Source organism: Astyanax mexicanus, chromosome 4 (genome assembly GCF_023375975.1).
Source record: "Astyanax mexicanus isolate ESR-SI-001 chromosome 4, AstMex3_surface, whole genome shotgun sequence".
NCBI classification, from domain to species: domain Eukaryota; kingdom Metazoa; phylum Chordata; class Actinopteri; order Characiformes; family Acestrorhamphidae; genus Astyanax; species Astyanax mexicanus.
This window is the reverse complement of record NC_064411.1, coordinates 52,304,917-52,327,224: the sequence shown is the minus strand read 5'-3', so window position 1 is coordinate 52,327,224 and position 22,308 is coordinate 52,304,917. Positions and strand designations below refer to the sequence as shown.

Genomic DNA, 22,308 nt, shown 5'->3' with positions numbered 1-22,308 from the left:
TTTTTTTTGATATTTTGTATTTTTATTTATTTATTTTTTTTTATGAAGGAATGACTCGGCCTGGTGGGAGGAGCTCCGGTGGGAGGAGCTACATGTATGGGGGGCGTGGGTTGTGAAAAAAATAATAGAGGAAAAAAAACGAAAAAAAAGAGAAAGAGAGAAAACACTCTGTTCCTTGAATGTGATTGGTCGGTTTGTTTTTCCTGCTGCGCGCACGTGACCGCAGCAGCCCTCCGCCCCACCCCCTCCCCTCCCTGTGTTTTTTTTTTCGTACGTACACACTGAAAAAAAGAGCCTCGTGCTAAAAACACGCGCTCGCGCGCACACACGCAGCGACATGGCGATTATATTCCGCCTGCCGTTTCGTTAACAACTCGCTCGCTCTCGCGCGCGATGACACGGACCGGTTGAGCGCAGTACACGATACTCTCCCCTCCTCCTCCTCCTCCTCCCGCACCCCCATCCCGCACTCCCCGCACCGCTCCTCCGCGCGGTGGATCCGTCGATGGCGGCCGCGCTGCAGCCCAAGCTGTCCGGTGTGGAGCTCCCGCGCAGGCGCGCGGATCCGCGGCGGCGCGAGGCAGCGCTGTCCTTTCTCAGCAACATCTCTCTGGACGGGCGGCCCGTGGCGCGCGACGCCGACGACTCGGAGAACGGAGACCCCGGCAACGACGAGGACCAGCCCCCGCCGCTCGCGCCCGCTCCCTCTCCCGTGCCCGGGCCCGCCGCGCACGCAAACTGGGCTCAAGGAGCCCCGGGGACTCCGGGAGCGCGAGACGCGGACGTGTGGGCCTCCTCTTCCCCCGGCGCGGTAGGCTCCCCGTTCTCCGGGACGCTGCTGCCTGCGTGCAGGGGCAGACTGCACACCTTCACTCAGGGAACGGCGCCCGCGGCGTACCGAGCCAGCGCGAGCGCGCAGGGCTACGGCACCTACTGCTGTCTGGAGGGAGCGCCCCCGCTCAGCAATGCCGCGCTCGAGCTGCAGAGATCCAGGTTAGCAAAGCAAGCAAACATGCACGTGAAGAGTGTGTGTGAGTGTGTGTGTTTTTTGTGTATGTTTGTTTGTTTATCTTAAGCTACTTTTGGGTTGTGCACCTCCTGGTGAGAGATCGTTGACTGCGAAAAACATGCTTCTGCAATAAACGCAAAAGCTTCTTTAAAAGAGAGCTCAAGGGCTGTAACGATAATTGCATTATTAAATTATCATGCAATAAATGGACTTCATCACAATTATATTTGATAATCGTGAAATCATGATATTGTGTTTTAATCCATTGGGACGCCTATCTATCTGGTCAATCTGTCTATCTATCTGGTCAATCTGACTATCTATCTGGTCTATCGGTCTATCTGGTCTATCAACATATTGGTCTATCTATCTGTCGAGCTATCTATATATTGGTCTATTTATCTATCAAGCTATTTATATATCGGTCTATCTATCTATTAAGTCTATCTGATTATATAGGTCTATCTATCTGTCGGTCTACCTATCTATCAAGCTATCTATATATATATATATATATATATATATATATATATATATATATATATATATATATATTTTGGTTAATCTATCTGTTGAGCTATCTATATATCGATCTGTTTATCTATCAAGCTATTTATATATCGGTCTATCTTTCAGTCTGTCTATCTATCTATTCAGTCTGATTATCTATCTATCCATCCATCCATCCATCCATCCATTCTATCTGGTCTATCTATCTGGTTTTTCTGTCTATCTTGTCTATCTGGTCTATCTATCTGGTTTGTCTGTCTATCTATCTCGTCTATTTAGTTTATCTTGTCTATCTGGTGTATATTTCTGTATATCTGTGTGGTCTATCTATCTAGTCTATTTAGTCTATCTTGTCTTATCTGGTCTATCTATCTGGTTTGTCTGTCTATCTATCTCGTCTATTTAGTTTATCTTGTCTATCTGGTGTATATTTCTGTATATCTGTGTGGTCTATCTATCTAGTCTATTTAGTCTATCTTGTCTATCTGGTCTATCTATCTGGTTTGTCTGTCTATCTATCTCGTCTATTTAGTTTATCTTGTCTATCTGGTGTATATTTCTGTATATCTGTGTGGTCTATCTATCTAGTCTATTTAGTCTATCTTGTCTATCTGGTCTATCTATCTGGTCTGTCTGGTCTATCTACCTTGTTTGTCTGTCTATCTAGCTCGTCTATCTTGTCTATCTGGTCTATCTATCTGGTCTATCTGGTCTATCTATCTGGTTTGTCTGTCTATCTATCTCGTCTATTTAGTTTATCTTGTCTATCTGGTGTATATTTCTGTATATCTGTGTGGTCTATCTATCTAGTCTATTTAGTCTATCTGGTCTATCTATCTGGTTTGTCTGTCTATCTATCTCGTCTATTTAGTTTATCTTGTCTATCTGGTGTATATTTCTGTATATCTGTGTGGTCTATCTATCTAGTCTATTTAGTCTATCTTGTCTATCTGGTCTATCTATCTGGTCTGTCTGGTCTATCTACCTTGTTTGTCTGTCTATCTAGCTCGTCTATCTTGTCTATCTGGTCTATCTATCTGGTCTATCTGGTCTATCTATCTGGTTTGTCTGTCTATCTATCTCGTCTATTTAGTTTATCTTGTCTATCTGGTGTATATTTCTGTATATCTGTGTGGTCTATCTATCTAGTCTATTTAGTCTATCTTCTCTATCTGGTCTTTCTATCTATCTATCTGGTCCATCCATCCATCCATCCATCCATCCATCCATCCATCCATCCATCCATCTTTCTGGTCTCATTGACCAAAAACAATAATGCAGACCTATAATAAAGTTCCTCAGAAGCTACTTTTGGATAGAGTACCTTCTGCTGAGAGATCAGGCCTCTATGATGGAATATCCAACACATATACCATAGCAACAACTAAAGGCTGGTATAAACCACTTTTAGCATTTTATAGCAGTAATACCATATTATTTTAGCAACAATACCCCAGCTACCACAGGGCAACCCCTTAACAGCCACCTATACAACTCATGCTTATACTGTAGCGACACCTTACACCTTTGTCAATGAGTGTGTATATATATGTGTGTGTGTGTGTGTGTGTGTGTTTGTGTGTTAGTTTCAGTATTAGAATGATAATAATGAGTTCAGCACTGTGTAGCATCTGCAGTTCGGCAGCTCCTGACCAACTAACCCCAATCACAGCTCTCTCTTTTCAGCCTATTAGCTGCCCTATGGTCTTCTGTTAGTGTGTTGTGCAGTCACACACACACACACACACACACACACAGGCTTCAGCATACTTATGTAAGAGAGCAGGCCATGACCATAACATTACACGGCAGCCACATACCACACAAGATTTACCAGCCTTAGGCTATAAGTCATTGTGTCCAGCATAGTCCAGTCTAGTGGAGAAGCTGAAAGTGTCAAGTCAGGATATTTTAATATAGGTTCATTTTGGGTAGTGTACCTCTTGGTGAGAGATCGTTGACTGCTAAACATGCATCTACAACTCGCTCTGACATTTTCTCATAGGCTACGTTCACATTACCAGGCTGAAGTGACTCAAATCTGATTTTTTTTTTGCTTAATATAGCTCAGATCTGTTTTTTTTTTTCCATTGGTTGTGTGAGCGTGGCTAATCTTATTTTTTCAAATCAGATTAGAGTCACTTTCATATGTGGTCCTTAATCAGAGGTGTATCCAATTCATGGACATGCGACATGAATGTGACATGAACAAATCGGAATTCATGCGTTTTTTTTTATTTTATTTTATTTGTTTTACACATTAGCATTAGCGTTACGTGCTTCTCTCTCGTACCCACACTGCATCTCTTGGTGCAGCTGTGCAGCTCTAGCTGCAAAAAAAAACAGCAAAAGCAAACCACCTGTCCTTTTTTTTTTTACCTCCTCGACCTGAGCATGAACTTCAGAGCAGCTGTTTACTGTTTCTTCACTCCAGCAAAAGATGCTCCACATATGAGCACTCCACTCATCCATTTCCTTCAAATATGAGTTTTTTTTTGTTCTTGGTGAGGAAGGAGTGGAAGGAATGTTTATAAACGTATCAATGTGCGCATGTGAGGCGGCGTTTCAGGGACAGATTCACATGTTCACATTACACACACATTATACAGATCACTTACATTTGTGAGTGTGTTCAAATGTGAACCGTCGATATAGTTAAATCTGATCTGAGCAAAAAATCAGATTTGAGCAATGTGGATTGTAATGTGAACGTAGCCATAGGCTTCTTTTGGATAGTGTACCTCCTGGTGAGAGATCATCGACTGCTAGATATGACTCCACAACCCACTCAAACACAATTTCTCCAGTTGACAGACCTTGACATTGGGTGCATCATTCATTGGGTTTTGGTGAATAATGAGAAACCTGATACAAATACGTATCTAGCAGTAGACTTATGTAAGAGTCTAGGCCATGACCGTATAACATTACACAGCAGCCACATACCAAACAAGATTTACCGGCCTTAATCTATATCCCACTGTGTCCAGCTCAGTCCAGTACAGTACAGTGTAGTAGAGGGGGAGCTGGAAGTGTCGGGTCAGGACATTCTCTGTCCTGTAATTCAGTATTGAGTCAGCTGACGTCTGCATAGCTGCATCATGCGGCCGGCAGAAATCGCCCCATGCTGTCAAATACCATAACCAGCGCTGTCTCATGCGTGATCTGTGCAACAGTGCTGCTGCTGCTGCTAACTCATCAGAACATTAAACTGCAGGGTCCAAAACTATTCGGACACCCCCAAACTGCTGACACAGCCACGACTGAGCCTAGAGCCACCACATCCAATCCAGAGAACATCAGCTTAAAGTATTGTGAAGCAGCTTGTGGAGTGATGGAGCTCTGTCTGATACTGTACTGTTGGGACGTTCTAGGATTAGGCTGTGTGCAGTCAAATCCTCACAGCAATGTTCATACAATCATCTTAACAAATACCGTCCCCAGTGAAAAAAAAACAGTAGATTAAAGTATACTAAGCATTATTGTGCTTTTATTGCACTAAAGTGTTCATGTATCCATTTTATTAATCAGTATATTTAAAGAAAAAAATATATACTTATTATGTTTTTAATTGTATAAAAATAGTTTAAAAGTCTTACTTAAATTGTGCTAAGTGTACTTAACTGTACTAAAGTGGAACTATTTTAAATATACTTAAGTAGCATTTAAACTACTTTGTGTGTAACCCTTTTAAAATGTTTAAATATTTTAAATATGCTTACAGTAAAATTATAATACATTTAATATATAGAGTATTACTATAACTGTATCACTATTATACACTGAGTACATTAGGAATGTACTAGGAATTGATGTTAAATATCAGTTCAAAACTTTAGAGTACCAATATATATATATTATATATATATATATGTATATGCTTCTTGCACACTTCTTTCTAGTGTACTTCATTGGGTATAAAAATATATTTTAATATACTGTACTACAATTTTAAGCGTGTTACAATTTTTTTTAACTTTAATTTACTTTCTAAAAAGTTACATAATACATCATACATTTTAAGTGAACTACTGTAATAGCCGTTTTAACACACTTTGCTAAAAATGTACAAAAGTATATTTGAAAATAAGTATTTTAGAAGTATATTGAATTACATTAAACTACTCTAAAAGTCTACTTCATAGTAGTCTATTTTTTTAAAATATACTATATACTAAATATAATATATACTTTTTTTTTTTAAATATATTTTTACTTTTAATATATTTGAAGTAAGTACATAAACCTGTTAGTGTATTTACAGTATACTTAGACATTTCTCAATATGTTTTAAGTTCAATTAAGTACATTTTTCTTCACCAGGGGTACCATTTGATATTTTGATTAAATGTGTGAAAAGAATGTGTCCATAAACTTCTGGCCATGTCTTGTTAAGTTAAAACTTTGCATTATTAGATTTGCATTAGTTTTTGATAGGGTACTATGGTATGAGTTGTTTTGGGGACAAGGTCAATATAGCCATATATTTTCACTAATGATGCTCCATAGGCTGTGTGCCATCACATCCCCACAGCAATGTTCTAGAATTAAGCGTGAAGAGCACTTAGAAGGATGAAGGACGTTAGACCTGCACGATATTCTGTTTAAGCATAGTCATTGCGATTCTTGGCACAAGAAGTCGATACACAGAGTTGTCTCTGTGTCTGTGTGAGTGGCAGGCTGCTGCTGCCTGAGAAGCACGAGGGGGCGATTACTGTTGTTTTGCTGTTTTCCTCAGGTTTTGATTTGAGCTCTGCGCTGACTCTTTTCATTGGTCCAGATGCGAGACAGTGCTCGGAGGGGGTGGGGCTGGTGACGTCATGAGCTCTGCATTCTTTAATATCGCGATATAGATAGAAAGAAAAAAAAAAAAAATCCAATATTGTGCAGCACTGAAGGACGTACAGCTGTTAGTCCAGCAGATGTGCAAATGAACACACACACACACACTAGGGGTGTACCATATTGTATTGTACGCAATAATATTGTCCAAAATATGATATTTTTAAAGCTATTAATCGATTGTCAAAATAATCATTAATAAGCTTCCCTTGAAGAAAACACAGTGGGCAATATTAAGGTCAATAAAAATGATTGCAGTACATTTCTCACACCTCCACGTCTGGCAGCTGCCGCCTGCCATTAACACACACCTGTAACTACACGCCCCACACACACACACACACCCTGTCCTGACCCAAAGCCTGTAAATCTGTCTGATCCAGCGTCAGATCTGAACCCTCGGTGCACGCCTCGCTCTCGCCTGGCCTTCATAAAGCTCACAGACAGGGAGGAGGGGGGGAGACGCCGAAACACGCCGGCTACAACCTCACACCAAACACCTGCCATCACTCAGCTCTGACTGAGCAATCAGCTGACGTTTCTGCACATTCAGCGCTCCACAGCCTTCAGCAGATAACTAAATCAAAAAATGTTTCTCCTGTTTTTGCTTTTTTTTTTTTTAAAGGTCTTCTTCTGCGAAAATCATTTTTTTCTTGTTCTATGTGAAATACTATGGGTCTCTCTTGTGTTGAGTTGTATTTGATGCTGCACATGAAACTGTTTCTCAGTGTCCATTGTCTGCAGTAGCTGGTAAAAGAAAATCCTCAGAAATACGAGTTGATCAAAGAGACGTTAGGGTGTCTACATCAACCAGTGACTTCATGGCCTCGCCCACCTCGGCTCAGGACCGCCCACATGCAGAGTTCACAGCTTCTGTTTACAGAGCTAGTTAACATTATTAGGCTGTCTTGTATGTAAGTAACTGTAGGTTTAAGTTGGATCTCCGGTTGATTCTGCGTTTTACCGAGAACACTAGGGAAGCACGCTTTGACAAGGTAGCACAACTTGACAGAACACCGGTTAAAGGGGGCTCCGTTCACTTTGGATTTTATGATGTAGAGCGAACTCTGAGGCTTTGACAAAGGGTAAGACTGAGGTAAGACTCGCCTCGAGTCTGACGTTAAGTGAAGTTTAAGGGTTTATTTTATCCAGCACTCAGTGCAGTATCTTTATAACTATATACTATCTCTGAAAACATTTTGTCCTTTGAGTTTTTAGAGCTGTAAAATGGACTGTGGGTGGAGGCAGCAGGTCGCATTCTCTGCTGCAGTGCTATTAGCCAATCAGAGGCAGTCCATTTGCAAGTATGAATATTCATGAGCAAGAGCCAAATACTGTCTTTCTTCAGAGATCACTAATCCAGTGATCTAAAGCAGGGTTAAATAGAAACACTGGAGAACTTTTTTTTTTTTTTTTTTCCGCAAAAAAACGGCTCACATGGCGTTCATTCATACTAGAGACACAACTAGTCTGTTTAAAATTAATTTGAAAACGATGGAATGAGATCTTTACTTATACATTTTTCAGATTATCAAACAAACTTTAATATCAGACAAAGATAACCTGAATAAATATAAAAAGCACTTTTTTTATTATTATTATATTTACCAAGAGAAAAATCTATCCAAGCCTTTACTGTTGTGCTTTGGGTCATTGTCCTGCTGCAGAACCCAATCATGCCTTAGTTAAGGTAAGGATTTTCTATTGGATAGAAGAATTCTGGGTTTTTCCAGGTCTTAAAGCAGCAAAGCAGCCCCATACCATCACACTACCACCACCATGTTTGACATCTTAGTATCTTAGTTCTTTTTCTGCAGTTATGTGTTGGTTTTGCGGCAGATAACGTAACGTAATTCATGGGGGGCAATTACTTTTTCCCCTCATAGGGCCAAGTTTGTTAGATAGATTTTTCCGTTAAGTGCTTTATGTACTTACTTAGGTTATCTTTGTCTGATATTAAAAATGTTTGATTATCAAAAAGAAAATTGACGTATGATAAAAAAAAAGAGCAACAAAAATATATATATTTTGGGAGCGCAGGAACCGCTGGGCAAAAGTCATGGGACACAAAATTAGTTCCTGTCCCATGAGTTTTGGCATGTCAGCAAATACACATGGCGCCTTGTTTCCTTTTCTCCTGCGATTAAAGGTCCAGAAATATTTTGATACTGTTGCTTTCACGTAAACGTAACTTTACACTTTACTTTCAATTTTATTAATTTTGGAGAATTTCTATTGGTTCTACTGGACTAAATAAAAGAACATCTGCCAGATCCACATTATATTAAAACCTGGTCAGAACCAGACCAGAGTCTCAGACGCTTCATCACTCTGTATGTAGAGCAGTAGGTCATATAATAACAGATTCTACACCTAAATAGGTAAATAGGTCATTATCAGTCTAATATAAGCTGAGTATATTCAGATACAGGCTGCGGGACTTCACATTTAACATTATTGAGTATTGAGACACCTTAACATTCAGTGTTTCTTCTGAAATCAAGGGTATTAAACCCAGTTTATTCTGCTTTTGCTGGAGTAACTGTCTCTACTGTCCAGTGTAGCTTCTGTGGGCTGGTAACTGTAGGTCTTCCTTTCCTGGGGCGCTCCTGATGAGTGCCAGTTTCACCATTATAATGTTTTTTAGATGTTTTTTTGTTGCGACTGCACTTGAAAAAGTGCACTTACTTAGTTGAGAATTTCTTGCTTCTCATAATATGGAGTAGAGCATTACTCAAATAGAGCTATTCACTGTATACCTGTAACTCTACCCTAGTGAAAAAAGTAGATTCAAGTAGTGCTAAAATGCAATAACTTTTTTTGTACTTTTTTTATACTTTAATTACAGTATAAAAATAGTACAAAAGTCTTACTTAAATTGTTCTAAGTGTACTTAACTGTACTAAAATGGAATTATACTTAAATATCATATACTTATAAATATACTTAAATAACATTTTAAACTACTTCATGTATGTAACCCCATATTTTAAATAAGCTTACAAGCTTGTAAAATTATAATACATTTAATGATGAGTATTACAACTGTATCTAAGAAATGTACTAAGAATTGATGTTAAATATGTGATCTATATTTACATTAGAGTACAAATATATATGCTTCTTGTTCCTGTCTTTTGTTAGTAGCACATTTCTGATATACTTTATTGGGTATAAAAATATATTTTAATATAATGTACTAAAATTTTTAGCATTTTACAAATTAACTTTAATTTTTTTTAATTAGTAATAGTAATTTTATTTGCTATCTAAAAAATGTTACATGATGCATTGTACTTTGTAAGTGAACTATTGTAACAGACGTTTTTAACATACTTTGCTAAAAATGTGCAAAAGTATATTTGGAAATAAGTATTTTAGAAGTATATTGAATTACATTAAACTAAAAGTGTACTTCATACTAGTCTATTTTTTTAATACACACTATATTGTACTTTCTAAAAACAAAAAAAATATGATCAAAGTTAATTTTCAAACATTTGTTGAAAGCATAACATTAATGTACTTTTAATATGTTTTAAGTAAGTAGATAAATCTATTAATATATTTACAGCATACTTCCACATTTCTCAATATGTTTTAATTACAATTAAGTAGGGGTGGGCGATATGGCTCTAAAATAATATCACGATATTTCAGGGTATTTTTGCGATAACGATATACTTGGCGATAGGCCTGGACAATAATTCGATATCGGTATTTATCGCGATAAGAAATGTTTCAATAACGGTGATATCATTTTTGTGGTATATCGATATGTATTATTTACAGAATCTGTCACGGACAGGCATTTTACTGGCGTCAGCTCGCCGCACAGCTGAACACAATCAGCCTCCGTAGCTGGACTATCTCTGTGCGTGATGATGTAATCACATAGGCACGTAGCCAGATAGGCTAGGCTAGGCTAGGCTAGATTTGGCTAGGCTAGGCTAGGCTCGGGTCCGCTACGCATCTAAAATGCCTCGCGCTGGAGCCAAACGGAGCCGGGACGAGCGGATCCAAGGCTAAGGTAGGCTCGGTTCGCATCTGAAATGCTCCGCGCTGGAGTGGAACGGAGCGGAACCAAGCCGAGCCTAGCCTAGCCTCGGGTCCGCTCGGTCCGCGGTCAGTCGCGGGTCCTCTCGGTCAGCCGCGGGTCCTCTTGGCTCCCAGCACGGGACATTTTTGATGCAAAATGAATGCCCCTGCCGCTTCCACAAGTGATCAATTGAAGGAGGGAGGTCTAATTCAGTGGTGAGGATTTGGTTCAACTCTCAAAGGTCTGCTAAACTTCAGTTTGCTGCAAATTGTGCCGGAGAGTGGAGCAGGTTAGCAGCGGTAACGTTAAAACATCTAATCTGTTCCACCACCTCAATCAGTTCCACTACATACAATATTTTCCTTATACTGGCTGAAGCACTTTTATAGCTTATGTTGTAAGTTATTTAAGTTATTTAAAGTTTATGAATCCTTTAGGTTTGTTTATTTGACGGGGATATCATGTTCCTTTTATGTTTATAAAGAGTTGTATTTTGGCTGAAGCACTTTTGTAGCTTATATTGTAACTAAGTTATTTATAGTTGATAAAGCCTATAGGTTTGTTTATTTGACGGGAAAATCTTGTTGCTTTTATGTATATAAAGGCTTCTTTTATTCTTTATCCTAGTTGAAACACTTTTGTTTTGATCTGTTAAATTTGTTTACAAAAGAATAAGAAGCTCTGCTTCTGTCCTAATTTAAAGTTATTTTTATTGGTAATAGTTATATAGGCTTATGTTTGACAGGGATGTCATGTTTTTATTTTGCTATATGCAAATAAAATTGAGCATTGATTTATCTTGACTATTTTTTATTTCTTAAGTATTATAATGTTTTTGTGAAAGGAGGTTTCAAAGACTTAAATTAAATTTTCAGACAGTAGTGTACAGATATCCATTGCAGGGATTCTTCGCAGTTTTCTGTGGCCTTCTAAGTATTTATATCGATATCGAAATTATATCGTATCGACCGAAATTAAGGAATATATCGTGATATGAATTTTGGCCATATCGTCCAGCACTACTTGGCGATATAGGAAAACTAAAATAATTCATTCATTTCAGGAATATAGTATAATAGTATAACAGAATAATCATAATGTGGCAAAATAAATAATATCGCATAAAATAATATAATGCAGCAAATAATATTGCAGAATATTTAGTGCATGCATATAAACTGCAAACTAAAACAATTATACAATAAATACACCTAAAGCTTCACAGTAAATAATAGACTACTTTTAAGACAGAACAGCCCTGTTATCACGATATGGATTTTTAATATCACGATATTTCTGTGTCACGATATATTGTACACGATATAATATCGCCCACCCCTACAATTAAGTATATATATATATATATATATTATTTTTACCAGGGAACCTCTTCACAACTTTACAACTGATGCTCTGAAACTTTTTCAAGTAATTAACTCTTGAGGAGTTCAGCACAGCTGTTAACTGAATGCCTGAAATTTCAGGTGAAAGGTTTTGCCAAGATGTGCAACACTGTCTCTATTTAAGCAAGATGTTCTACTTTGAAGAATATAAACTATTATAAAATATATTCTGGTTTGTTTAACACTTTTTTTAGTATTAATCTACAGTGCAGAACATTTTAAAGTAATGGAAAAACACTGAATTTAAGGTGTGCTGTTGACAGAAGCTGCTAGTTTGCTCTACAGCTACATTGTTATCAGTCTAGCAGTAAAAGCTCTTTCATAACAAAGAGAGCTGGAGTGTTACACCACAATGCTCACTTTCTCTCCGGCGTGTCTCTTATCGCTCTGTCTTGCTTGTTCTTTAACGTGAAGCTATAAACTTACTGTAACCTGATCCAGGGCCAGGCTGGCACGCAGGCTGGACCGTCTTTGTCCGGTGGCTTTGTTATGGGGCCGTGGGGATATCTGAAACTGTTTTTATGAGAACAGGACCGTAACTGCACTGCAGGATACAGGAGGAATGGAGAAAAACCTGGCTCATGTTGCCATGTGTTTTTCAGAAGGACTTCCAGCTTGTTATGTAGCGTAGTGTGATGTTTTTATGTGTTTTTTTGCTTTATTTCATCACTTTATTGAACAGCTGGGCTTTAAGCAGTCATATATATATATATATATATATATATATATAATATATATATATATATATATATATATATTGCATATATTAGCATTATTGGTGTTCATATAGTGGTATTAATGCAATGCAATGAAATTAGGTGAGTATTGGAAGTTATTTATAGTTTTATTTATATATATATATATATATATAAATTTAAAGAATGTATTTTAATTAATTTGTATTTCAATGAGGAAAATAAGTATTTGATCCCTCTTGCCAAACACACTCAATACTTAGTGGCAAAGCCTTTGTTTGCAAGCACAGCGGTGAGACGTTTTTTGAAGCTAACCACAAGTTTAGCACACACACCAGGGGGAATTTTGGCCCACTCTTCTTTGCAGATCCTCTCTAAATCATGAAGGTTGGTAGGCTGTCGCTTGGCAACTCTGACCTTCAGCTCCCTCCATAGATTTTCGATCGGATTGAGGTCTGGCGACTGGCTGGGCCACTCCATGACCTTAATGTGATTTTTCTTGAGCCAATCCTTTGTTGCCTTTGCTGTATGTTTAGGGTCGTTATCATGTTGGAAGACCCAACCACGGCCCATTTTCAGATCCCTGGCAGAGGGGAGGAGGTTGTCCCTCAGGATTGTGCGGTACATGGCTCCATCCATCTTCCCAGTGATGCGGTGAAGTAGCGCTGTACCCTTGGCAGAGAAACACCCCCAAAACATTATGCTTCCACCTCCATGCTTGACAGTGGGCACAGTGTTCTTGGGGTCATAGGCAGCATTTTTCTTCCTCCACACATGGCGGGTGGAGTTGAGGCCAAAAAGTTCAATTTTGGTCTCGTCTGACCACAAAACCTTCTCCCAATAACTTGGTTCATCTTTCAAATGATCATTGGCATACTTGAGGCGCGCCTCCACATGTGCTCTCTTCAGCAGGGGTACCTTTCGGGCACTGCAGGATGTGAATCCATTGTTGCGCAAAGTGTTGCCAATTGTTTCCTTGCAAACTGTGGTCCCAGCTGCCTTCAGGTCATTTGCTAACTCCTGCCGAGTGGTTGCAGGACGATTTCTGACCGTTCTCAGCATCATTGCCACCCCACGAGGCGAAATCTTCTTTGGAGCACCGGGCCGAGGTCTGTTGATTGTCATGTTATACTCTTTAAACTTTCTGATAATTGCACCAATAGTTGTTACTTTCACATCCAACACCTTACTAATCTTTTTGTAGCCCATTCCAGCTTTGTGAAGGTCAACAATTCTGACTCTGAGGTCCTGTGACAGCTCTTTGGTTTTACCCGTGTTGGAGACTTGAAATCTGTGTGATCTGTCGGATTCTGTGGACAGGTGTTTTTCACACAAGTGATTAGTGAGAACAGGTGGCTTCAGGTCAGGTAACAAGTTGATTGGGAGTGTCTAACTGGTCTGTAAAAGCCAGAACTGCTAATGAATACTAAGGGATCAAATACTTATTTCACTCCATGAAATACAAATCAATTAATATATATTCCTTAGATTTATTTTCTGGATTTTCTTTTTAATATTCTGTCTCTCCATGTAAGAATACATCTACCATTAAAAGTATAGAATGATCATGTCTTTATTAGTGGGCCAACGAAGAAAATCAGCAAGGGATCAAATACTTCTTGGACTCACTGTATATATATATATATATATATATATATGTATATATATATATATATATATATATATACATACGTATATATATATATATATACGTATGTATATATATATATATATATATATATATATATATATATATATATATATATATATATATATATATATATATATATATATGTCCAGCACAGCACTAATTACACTATGTTATGTCAAGTCCAAAGTCATTGCAGTTCAGATTTCATTTTCCAGCAGGACTTGGCACACTGCCCACACTGCCAAAAGTACCAATTGGTCTTATATAATATTCAGATTTTCTAAGACACTGATTTTTGGGTTTTCATTGGCTGTAAGCCATAATCATCAACAATTAGTATATTTGTATGTATGTACGTATAATGCACTGATGTGCCAAAAGGCATGGGACAGCAGTTTGTGAGCTCTAAATCTAAATAAACGTCTGGTTTGGGAACACCCACACCTGTACCTATAAGTTGTGAGGTGTTATCTCGTGAGTGAGGTTGACTGGACACTGGTCAAGGTGCAAGGTGCTCATGGCAAAACAACGTGAATTGAGGTATTTTAATTTTTCTTGATCCACAGTGACACAGGTGTACAAGGAAAATATCATAGAAGGCTTGTATCATCACTCACAGTGGACAGTGGTAATAATGGTGACCGGTGGTGTCTGGCTTTAATTGTCCATGTAAACCATGTAACCATGTAAAAGCGACTCAAAATCAATCTCATCCACATTCAATACAGGAGACCCCACATACACATCTCACAGCAGGTCAGTGCATTGTTCATTAGCTTTCGCAGGGCATGCCAAAAGTCATGGGACACTATTCACTTCTTACTATGCATGGTTTAGTTTGTAATCCTTACATATACAGTTCAGACTGCAGCTCTGAAAGAGTTAACTAATCCCAATTCTCTGCCTTTTCTCTTCAGGAGGCATTTCCTCCACAGGTCACATGACCACTAATTCACTGCTGGTTCGTTCTGTGCAGCAACAGAGTGATCATCCAGTGCTGGGCAAACACCTCCAGACTGTTCTTATAATCTAATGCAGTTTATTAGATTAGATTATGTGTTTTTTGCACACATTATTCTCTAAATAATTTTTCTTTTTTTTTGTAGCGATTTCTTAACTAAATAAAGCACCTTAGCGTCATACAGATTAAATTGTCTTTAATTTTATGGATTTATTTTGCTAATTTGACCCTGAAATGTCATTGGAAATGCTGTTTAAACACACTTAAAGTAAATTTAGACTGGCTCTGTTCTTCCAGCAAAGCTCAAAATCTGCCTCTGGCTTCAGCTGTAATAGAAACAATACTTAGAATACCTAAAAAGGTATTCCTGAAAAGCAGTAGTTTGGGAGGGGCACTGGGTGATGTATGGGTTTAGGAGTGGGGCAGGAGGGAAAGATGATTGGGCTGAACAGTGTTGGATGTAAGCAGGGGGGCTGTATTATTGATTGATTGATTGATTAATTTGAATATCATTCTTACCTATAGCACAGTTGAACCTGAGAGGGCGCTGCAGAGGCGAAAATTACCACAATAAATGCATTTTTTATAGGTTATGAAATGTCTCTGAAATTAAACATTTTAAGCAGGACTTTTATTTATTTAATTTTTTTACACATATATACACATATTTTTTTAAACCAAGTTTGACCCCAAATTCCACCGTAATCTGACAATAGTAATCGCAACAATTTCTGGGTCAATATACAGGGGTTGGAGAATCAAACTGAAACACCTGTCATTTTAGTGTGGGAGGTTTCATAGCTAAATTGGAGCAGCCTGGTGTCCAATCTTCATTAATTGCACATTATTGCCCCAGTAAGAGCAGTAAGAGTGTGAAGGTTTAATTAGCAGGGTAAAAGCACAGTTCTGCTCAAAATATTGCAATGCACACAACATTATGGGCGACATACCAGAGTTCAAAAGAGGACAAATTGTTGGTGCACGTCTTGCTGGAGCATCTGTGACCAAGACAGCAAGTCTTTGTGATGTATCAAGAGCCACGGTATCCAGGGTAATGTCAGCATACCACCAAGAAGGACCAACCACATCCAACAGGATTAACTGTGGATGCTGTAAGAGGAAGCTGTCTGAAAGGGATGTTCGGGTGCTAACCCGGATTGTATCCAAAAAACATAAAACCACGGCTGCTGAAATCTAACCCCTGTATATTGTCTACAAGACATTGTTATCGGTGACAGGCCTAGGGTTAATCTATAGTTACAGTAGATACAGAATCACCAGGAATTGGCGTAATCTGTTATATACCCACATCACTGCCAGGGGAGTCGTATTTCGGCACAACACCAGACCATATAAGGTAGATGTAAAATCACCTGAGTGGTGTGTAGCACGCTTAGCATGTCCACTAACCTGTCAGGAATATGCTAAGCTAGTAGCTTCTTTATACAGTATATACAAAGTGTGATTATTAGCTTGTTATGCTAAAGAGCGGCGTGTTTGGACAGCTGGCTCGTGAGGTAGAAGTCTCTCGGCAGACCGTCAGCACTTACAGAGAGCGTATTTGTGTCTGTATAAAGTGTTAAAAGTGAACATATGGCTTCAGTCTGAGAGGCAGAGCTGCTAAAGAGCTGTCAGATGTCTGGAAATACTCGTACACCTTCAGATTGCAGCTAATTACAGCTGAAATGGATGTTTTCTTGCGTTCACGGTCAGGAATGGCACACTCTTCAGTGTTTGGCAGACGTTGGGTTGGCTGAATCATGCTTGGAGTGTCTGAAGGAGCAGCTATAAAGAGTGGAATGTTTAATCATTGAGTTTATTGGCTATTTGAATGAAATATTTGAGTTTATCTTCAGTATCATGAATTGACTGTTGATTATAGAAATAATTACAGTGTCCTATGCAATCAGTGGAGCTGACAAAATGGATAATGGGTGTAGAAAGAAGGATGTGCTCATAATATTTTTAGGCTGTTAATTTGAAATCAGACCCCAACTTCACAGGAGAACGTGATCTGGTCTTGATTTGACCTGCTCTCATATATACGTCTTTTTAATTGAGATAAACTGTTGATAAGTTGCAGTTTAATCTGATATATTAGTAATAGAGCTGGGCGATATGGCCCAAAAAAAAAAATCTTCGATTTAAAAAAAAAAATCAGATTTTCGATTTAAATCGATTTTTTTCCCTACTAAAAATCTAACTAAAAATGATAAATAAATGGTTAAAAACTAGTTCTTATTTAATTTGGTTTCACTTAAAATGTTCCCTTTGTGGTTAAAGTGCAACCAGAAATAAGCAAAAAAAAAACACTTGTAAACAGTGAGAACATCTAGTAACTTTTAGAAAGCTTTCTCCAACATAGTTTAGGTACTGACATAATGCGGGATGGATGGATGGATGGATGGATGGATGGATGGATGGATGGATGGATGGATGGATGGATGGATGGATGGATGGATGGATGGATGGATGGATGGATGGATGGATGGATGGATGGATGGATGGATGGATGGATGGATGGATGGATGGATGGATGGATGGATGGAGAAACTCATTGTCCTTAACTGTAAATTCAAATTAATCGATAAAATTGATTCATCGCCCAGTTTTAATTAGTAATATACTGTTATGAACTAATGCTGTCTCTGCTGCTGCTCCAAGCTGTTTACACACTAAGATTGCAGTATGTGCAGTGTTCTGTGTAAAAACAGCTTCACACTGCACAGATATACATACTGGAACACAGAGTCTTCTCACTATATTTACTGTCTTGCTCCCGCACCAGAGAGCTTTGACCAATCAGAGGAGACCATGTGCTCATGTGGTTTATCGGTGCACATTTTTTTGGTTTTGTTGCAGTAGTGTATTCTTGAAATCATTTTTTTTTTTATTTTAGTGTTTTGTCACATTGCCAAGAGTTTCGTTATTGCGAAAATACCATAAAATATAGGGCCATATCGCCCACCTCTAGTCTACAGTTACAATAGATACAGTAATCACCAGCACTGTGTTGTGCTGATTTAAATGGCAATTTTGGGGTCAAAGCGCATTTTACACACTGTTATAAAGAAAAAAGAGAGATAAGGGGCATTAAAAGCAGGGTTTTAGTGAGTGTTTGTTGCGAAGAGACTCCACATCCCCCCCAACACACACACACACACACACACTAGGGGTGCCCCGGTTCTCTAAATCCTTAATTCGATTTTATTTCCGATTTTAGAGTCACAATTCGATTTGATTCTCGAGTTTCTTTCTTTCTTCTTTTGTTTTTTTTTTACAGCAGAGAGGCTTATGCCAGTTTTAGAGTTTTAGTCTATGGTCAGTCGTTGGTTTGATGATTCATCCAATTTACAATATCTTATTTCAAAAGGTGGGCTTGATATAAGTGATGCAAAGTGGTACAAGTGATCTGTAATACACCACATTAGGCACTAATGGTCAAATTTAAATAATTTAATTAAGATATATATGTAATGCCATCTTGTGTTTTTTCTGGTAGCAGCAGTGTGCACTATTAAAACAGCAATGCAACATAACAAAATAAATATTTAAAAAATACAGGAACAGTCATGTACAAAATAATAGAACAATTAGAGCCTTAACAAACTGAACTCTATCCTACTATAACAGTTAAACATGAAAAATAAGACATTAAGACTTTTTTCGGTCCCTGAGAATGACAGTTTTTTTCTTTAATAAAGATATATTAAGGTACCTTAAGGTCCTTAAGGTACCAAAACTATTAACATATTTGAGACTAGACAAAAAAACGTTATTTTTATATTTTCATGTTTTTCTTTAAGAAGATGAGAATGTCCACATTCTCTGGAGAAAGGGCTGCTCTTTCAGCTACAGTGTGCTGCGCCATTTGCGTAGCTTAGAGGGAGGGATCGCGATCATCTTTTTGACTTCGAGGCTCGAGACCATGACATCATTTCAATCGATTTCGATAAAATATCAAAATCGTGACACCCCTAATACACACACACACACACACACACACACACTCTTCTCCAAACACACACACTAAAACACTCTCTTCTACACACAGTATCTGGCTTGTTCTTGGGGAGCAGCTGGTGGAAATGAACTCATGTTTTCTGGCTTTACAAAAAGGCAGAATGCCCGTCTCTAGTCTTCCTCTCTCTCTCTCTCTCTCTCTCTTTCCCTCTCTCTCTCTCTCTCCTCTACTCGTTTACCCCGACCTCCACTTCCTCTCCCGACTCCCTCCCGCTGCCCGTCCAGCCACTGTTATCCAGGAAAGCCCAGACTCCTCAGATTGGCTGCCAAGAGCAGCTTCAGAGGGGAAACAGAGCAGCAGAGTCTCTGTGTGTTTGATGTGCTAAAACATGCCTATAAAAGGCACACACACACACATATAGACACACACACATCATACACACTTCAGGCCTATCACCTGTCAGATGTTAGTATTGTTCCTAATAATCATGTGATTTGTGGCTGCTGGGTCGAGTGGAAGCGGAGCTGCAGGGTTTTGATGTTGGAGAGGGTCATTAGTTCTGACCAGGCTGATGGATCTGCTATGCTATGGTGGGTCTCCTGGGGGGGCTGTCTCTATTAATTATATTAGTAATCAAGGAATCGAAAAAACAGGGATAACTGCTTCGTATCGCTTCATTCGTGCCTTCAGAACAAGTTTAGCCTGTCGATGCATGGATATATAACACTTGATAATAAAACACAGTGGATCAACACCAGCAGATGACATGTCTCTCTTTATCCAAACCATCACTGATTGGTGGAAACTTCACACTAGACCTCGAGCAGTTTGGACTGTGTGTCTCTCCACTCTTCCTCCAGACTCTGATTTCTCCCTTGATTTACAAATGAAATGTAAAATTTACTGATGATCAGTGATGGTTTGTAGAGACATGTCATCTGCTGGTGTTGATCCACTGTGTTTTATTATCAAGTCTAAGGTCAGTGCAGTTTTGTTTTCCCGCAAAATCTTACAGCAGATTTCATTTTCCAGCAGGACTTGGCACACTGCCCACAGTACTGCCAAAAGTACCAATTGATCAGTCTTCTACTGTATAATATTAAATTTTTAAAAGATACTGATTTTTGGGTTTTCATTGGCAATAAGTAGGGGTAGGCGATATGGCCCTAAATTAATATCATGGTAGTTTATAGTATTTTCATGATAACGATACTCTTGGCGATATGACAAAACAATGAATTAAAAGAAAAATATTTTAAGAATACAATACTGCAACAAAATATATATTTTATTATTTTATTATAGCATACAATATGTTTGTCACACCCCTAACTGAGATATTAAAAATACAAGAATTTTATCAGATTTGTTACACAGGTCAATGATCCAGAATGTCATACTAATAATAATGCACTCCAAAAATCTCCATATATCCAGGACTGAAGTAAAATGAATTATAAGTCCAAAGTACATGTCCATTCTTCCCTCTGTTGACAACTTTTATGGAGGTGTGGATTTCATTTTCCGGCAGGACTTGGCACACTGCCCACACTGCCAAAAGTACCAATTGGTCTTATATAACATTCTAATTTGATTCTTGGGTTTTCACTGGCTGTATACACCTGCTACACCTGTATAAAACACTATTAATCAAAACCACATGCTTTTCTCTGGTTTTAAAGTAGTTTAGAGTGTTTTTTTTTGTGTGTATTCTGTGTCTTCAGAAACCAGTTATTGCAGTTCTGTTCTAATGTGTAAAGAAATGGAGCGACAGTGTTTTGATGATATTGGTTATTCCAGACCGGTCATTACTTCAGGCTCCTCTTCACCTTCTGTCTGATTGGACTAACGGCTCTACTGTTCCACCAGAGCTCCAGAGCTCCTCCATCGTTACGGAAGCTCAACCCTCTCCAATCTCACCCCATTGGGTTGTGATTAGTGTTGTGCGTTTAGCTGTAAACGTGTCCTGTGCCGGCTGACTGCACAGGCTATGGGATCAGGCCAGATTGACCTGGAGTGAACGCACTCTGAAATTAGGGCTTGCTCGTGATGATTTTATAGAATGTGACCTAATGAACACGAAATCGTTCAGGAACAGAGTAGTGCTGTGCGATATGACGATAAATATCATGGGGACAATAGAAAAGTATCTATCGTGCTACTTACCTTCTATCGTCCCTATTGTTTCTACAGTAATTTCATCAATTATTCATGCAAATATATAAAGTAGGCCACAATGAAATGTATTAACGTGGTCACGTTGCATAAACTCGGTTTATATAAGTAATAATAAAGTAATCTTCGCAAAAAAAAAGCTTCATAATGTGTTTTTTTTTTTTTTGCGACATGAAGCTGCTTTACGTTATTTGAAGGACACTTTAAAAAATGTTAAGAGTTGATTTTAATAACTCAATTTAAATACCTGTATAATTTAGAAAAAATTAGCTACTGCATCTACCTCATCTGTTTTTATTTGATACATATAAATGTATTGCTGCACTAAAAGGTAGTAATTCTCATTTGTGAAAGTTTGGTTTAATGTCACTTTGAAATAAAGTTGGAAAAAAGTAAGCAATGATGTTATTTTGTCATATTTTTCGAAGAATAACTGAAAACATGCTTAAATGTGGTATATCATGATATATCGGTATCGTGATATAAAAAAAAATCCATATCGTGATATATGATTTTTCCCATATCGCCCAGCACTAGAACAGAGAGAGGAGAGAGACTTTATTGAAGATATCTCTGATTTAAGAGCAGTATTAAATAGGGCTGCAACTAATGACTATTTTTGTAGTCGACTAATCTGACGACTATTTGTATGATTAGTCGATTAGTCGCGAATATTTTTTTATTTTTTCATGTCATTTGTATTTCCTACTGGTGAGGGCAGTTTTGCAGTACATTTTAATAGTTTGACGTACCTGTATTAAACTATTTTTTTTACAAAGTTACATAGTATATTATAAAAAAAAACATTCACACAGGCTGGATGTTATTTTCAGGAGATTGTAGGATACTTGTATGTATTTTTTCTTCTTCATTTCTTACCCATTTTTTCCCAAGGAGAAACATCCTTGAAATTATTGTTTGTCTTTAAGAAAATAAAGGTCTGTAGTTACTATAAAATATAACTTAACTTTAATAAAGAAGACAGAGTACAGTATCTTCCCAATATTCCCCCATATTTTTTAAAAGCTCTAATGCACAAGTAAGACACAAGTTTAATAT

General features: G+C 38.1%; 1 protein-coding gene across 2 annotated transcripts in view; it reads left to right on the top strand.

Annotated features, from left to right (window-relative positions):
* The first annotated feature begins 285 nt into the window (after positions 1 to 285).
* The window catches only part of cables1 (Cdk5 and Abl enzyme substrate 1), a 67,857-nt gene continuing 45,834 nt past the window's right edge, over positions 286 to 22,308 (top strand). Inside the window, exon 1 of one of the 2 annotated variants that reach the window (XM_022678690.2) lies at positions 286 to 993. In XM_022678690.2, coding sequence (XP_022534411.2) covers positions 506 to 993 — 488 coding nt within the window. In that variant the 5' untranslated portion in view covers positions 286 to 505. The remainder of the gene's footprint in view (positions 994 to 22,308) is intronic. The other variant, XM_022678691.2, reaches the window with a different exon arrangement.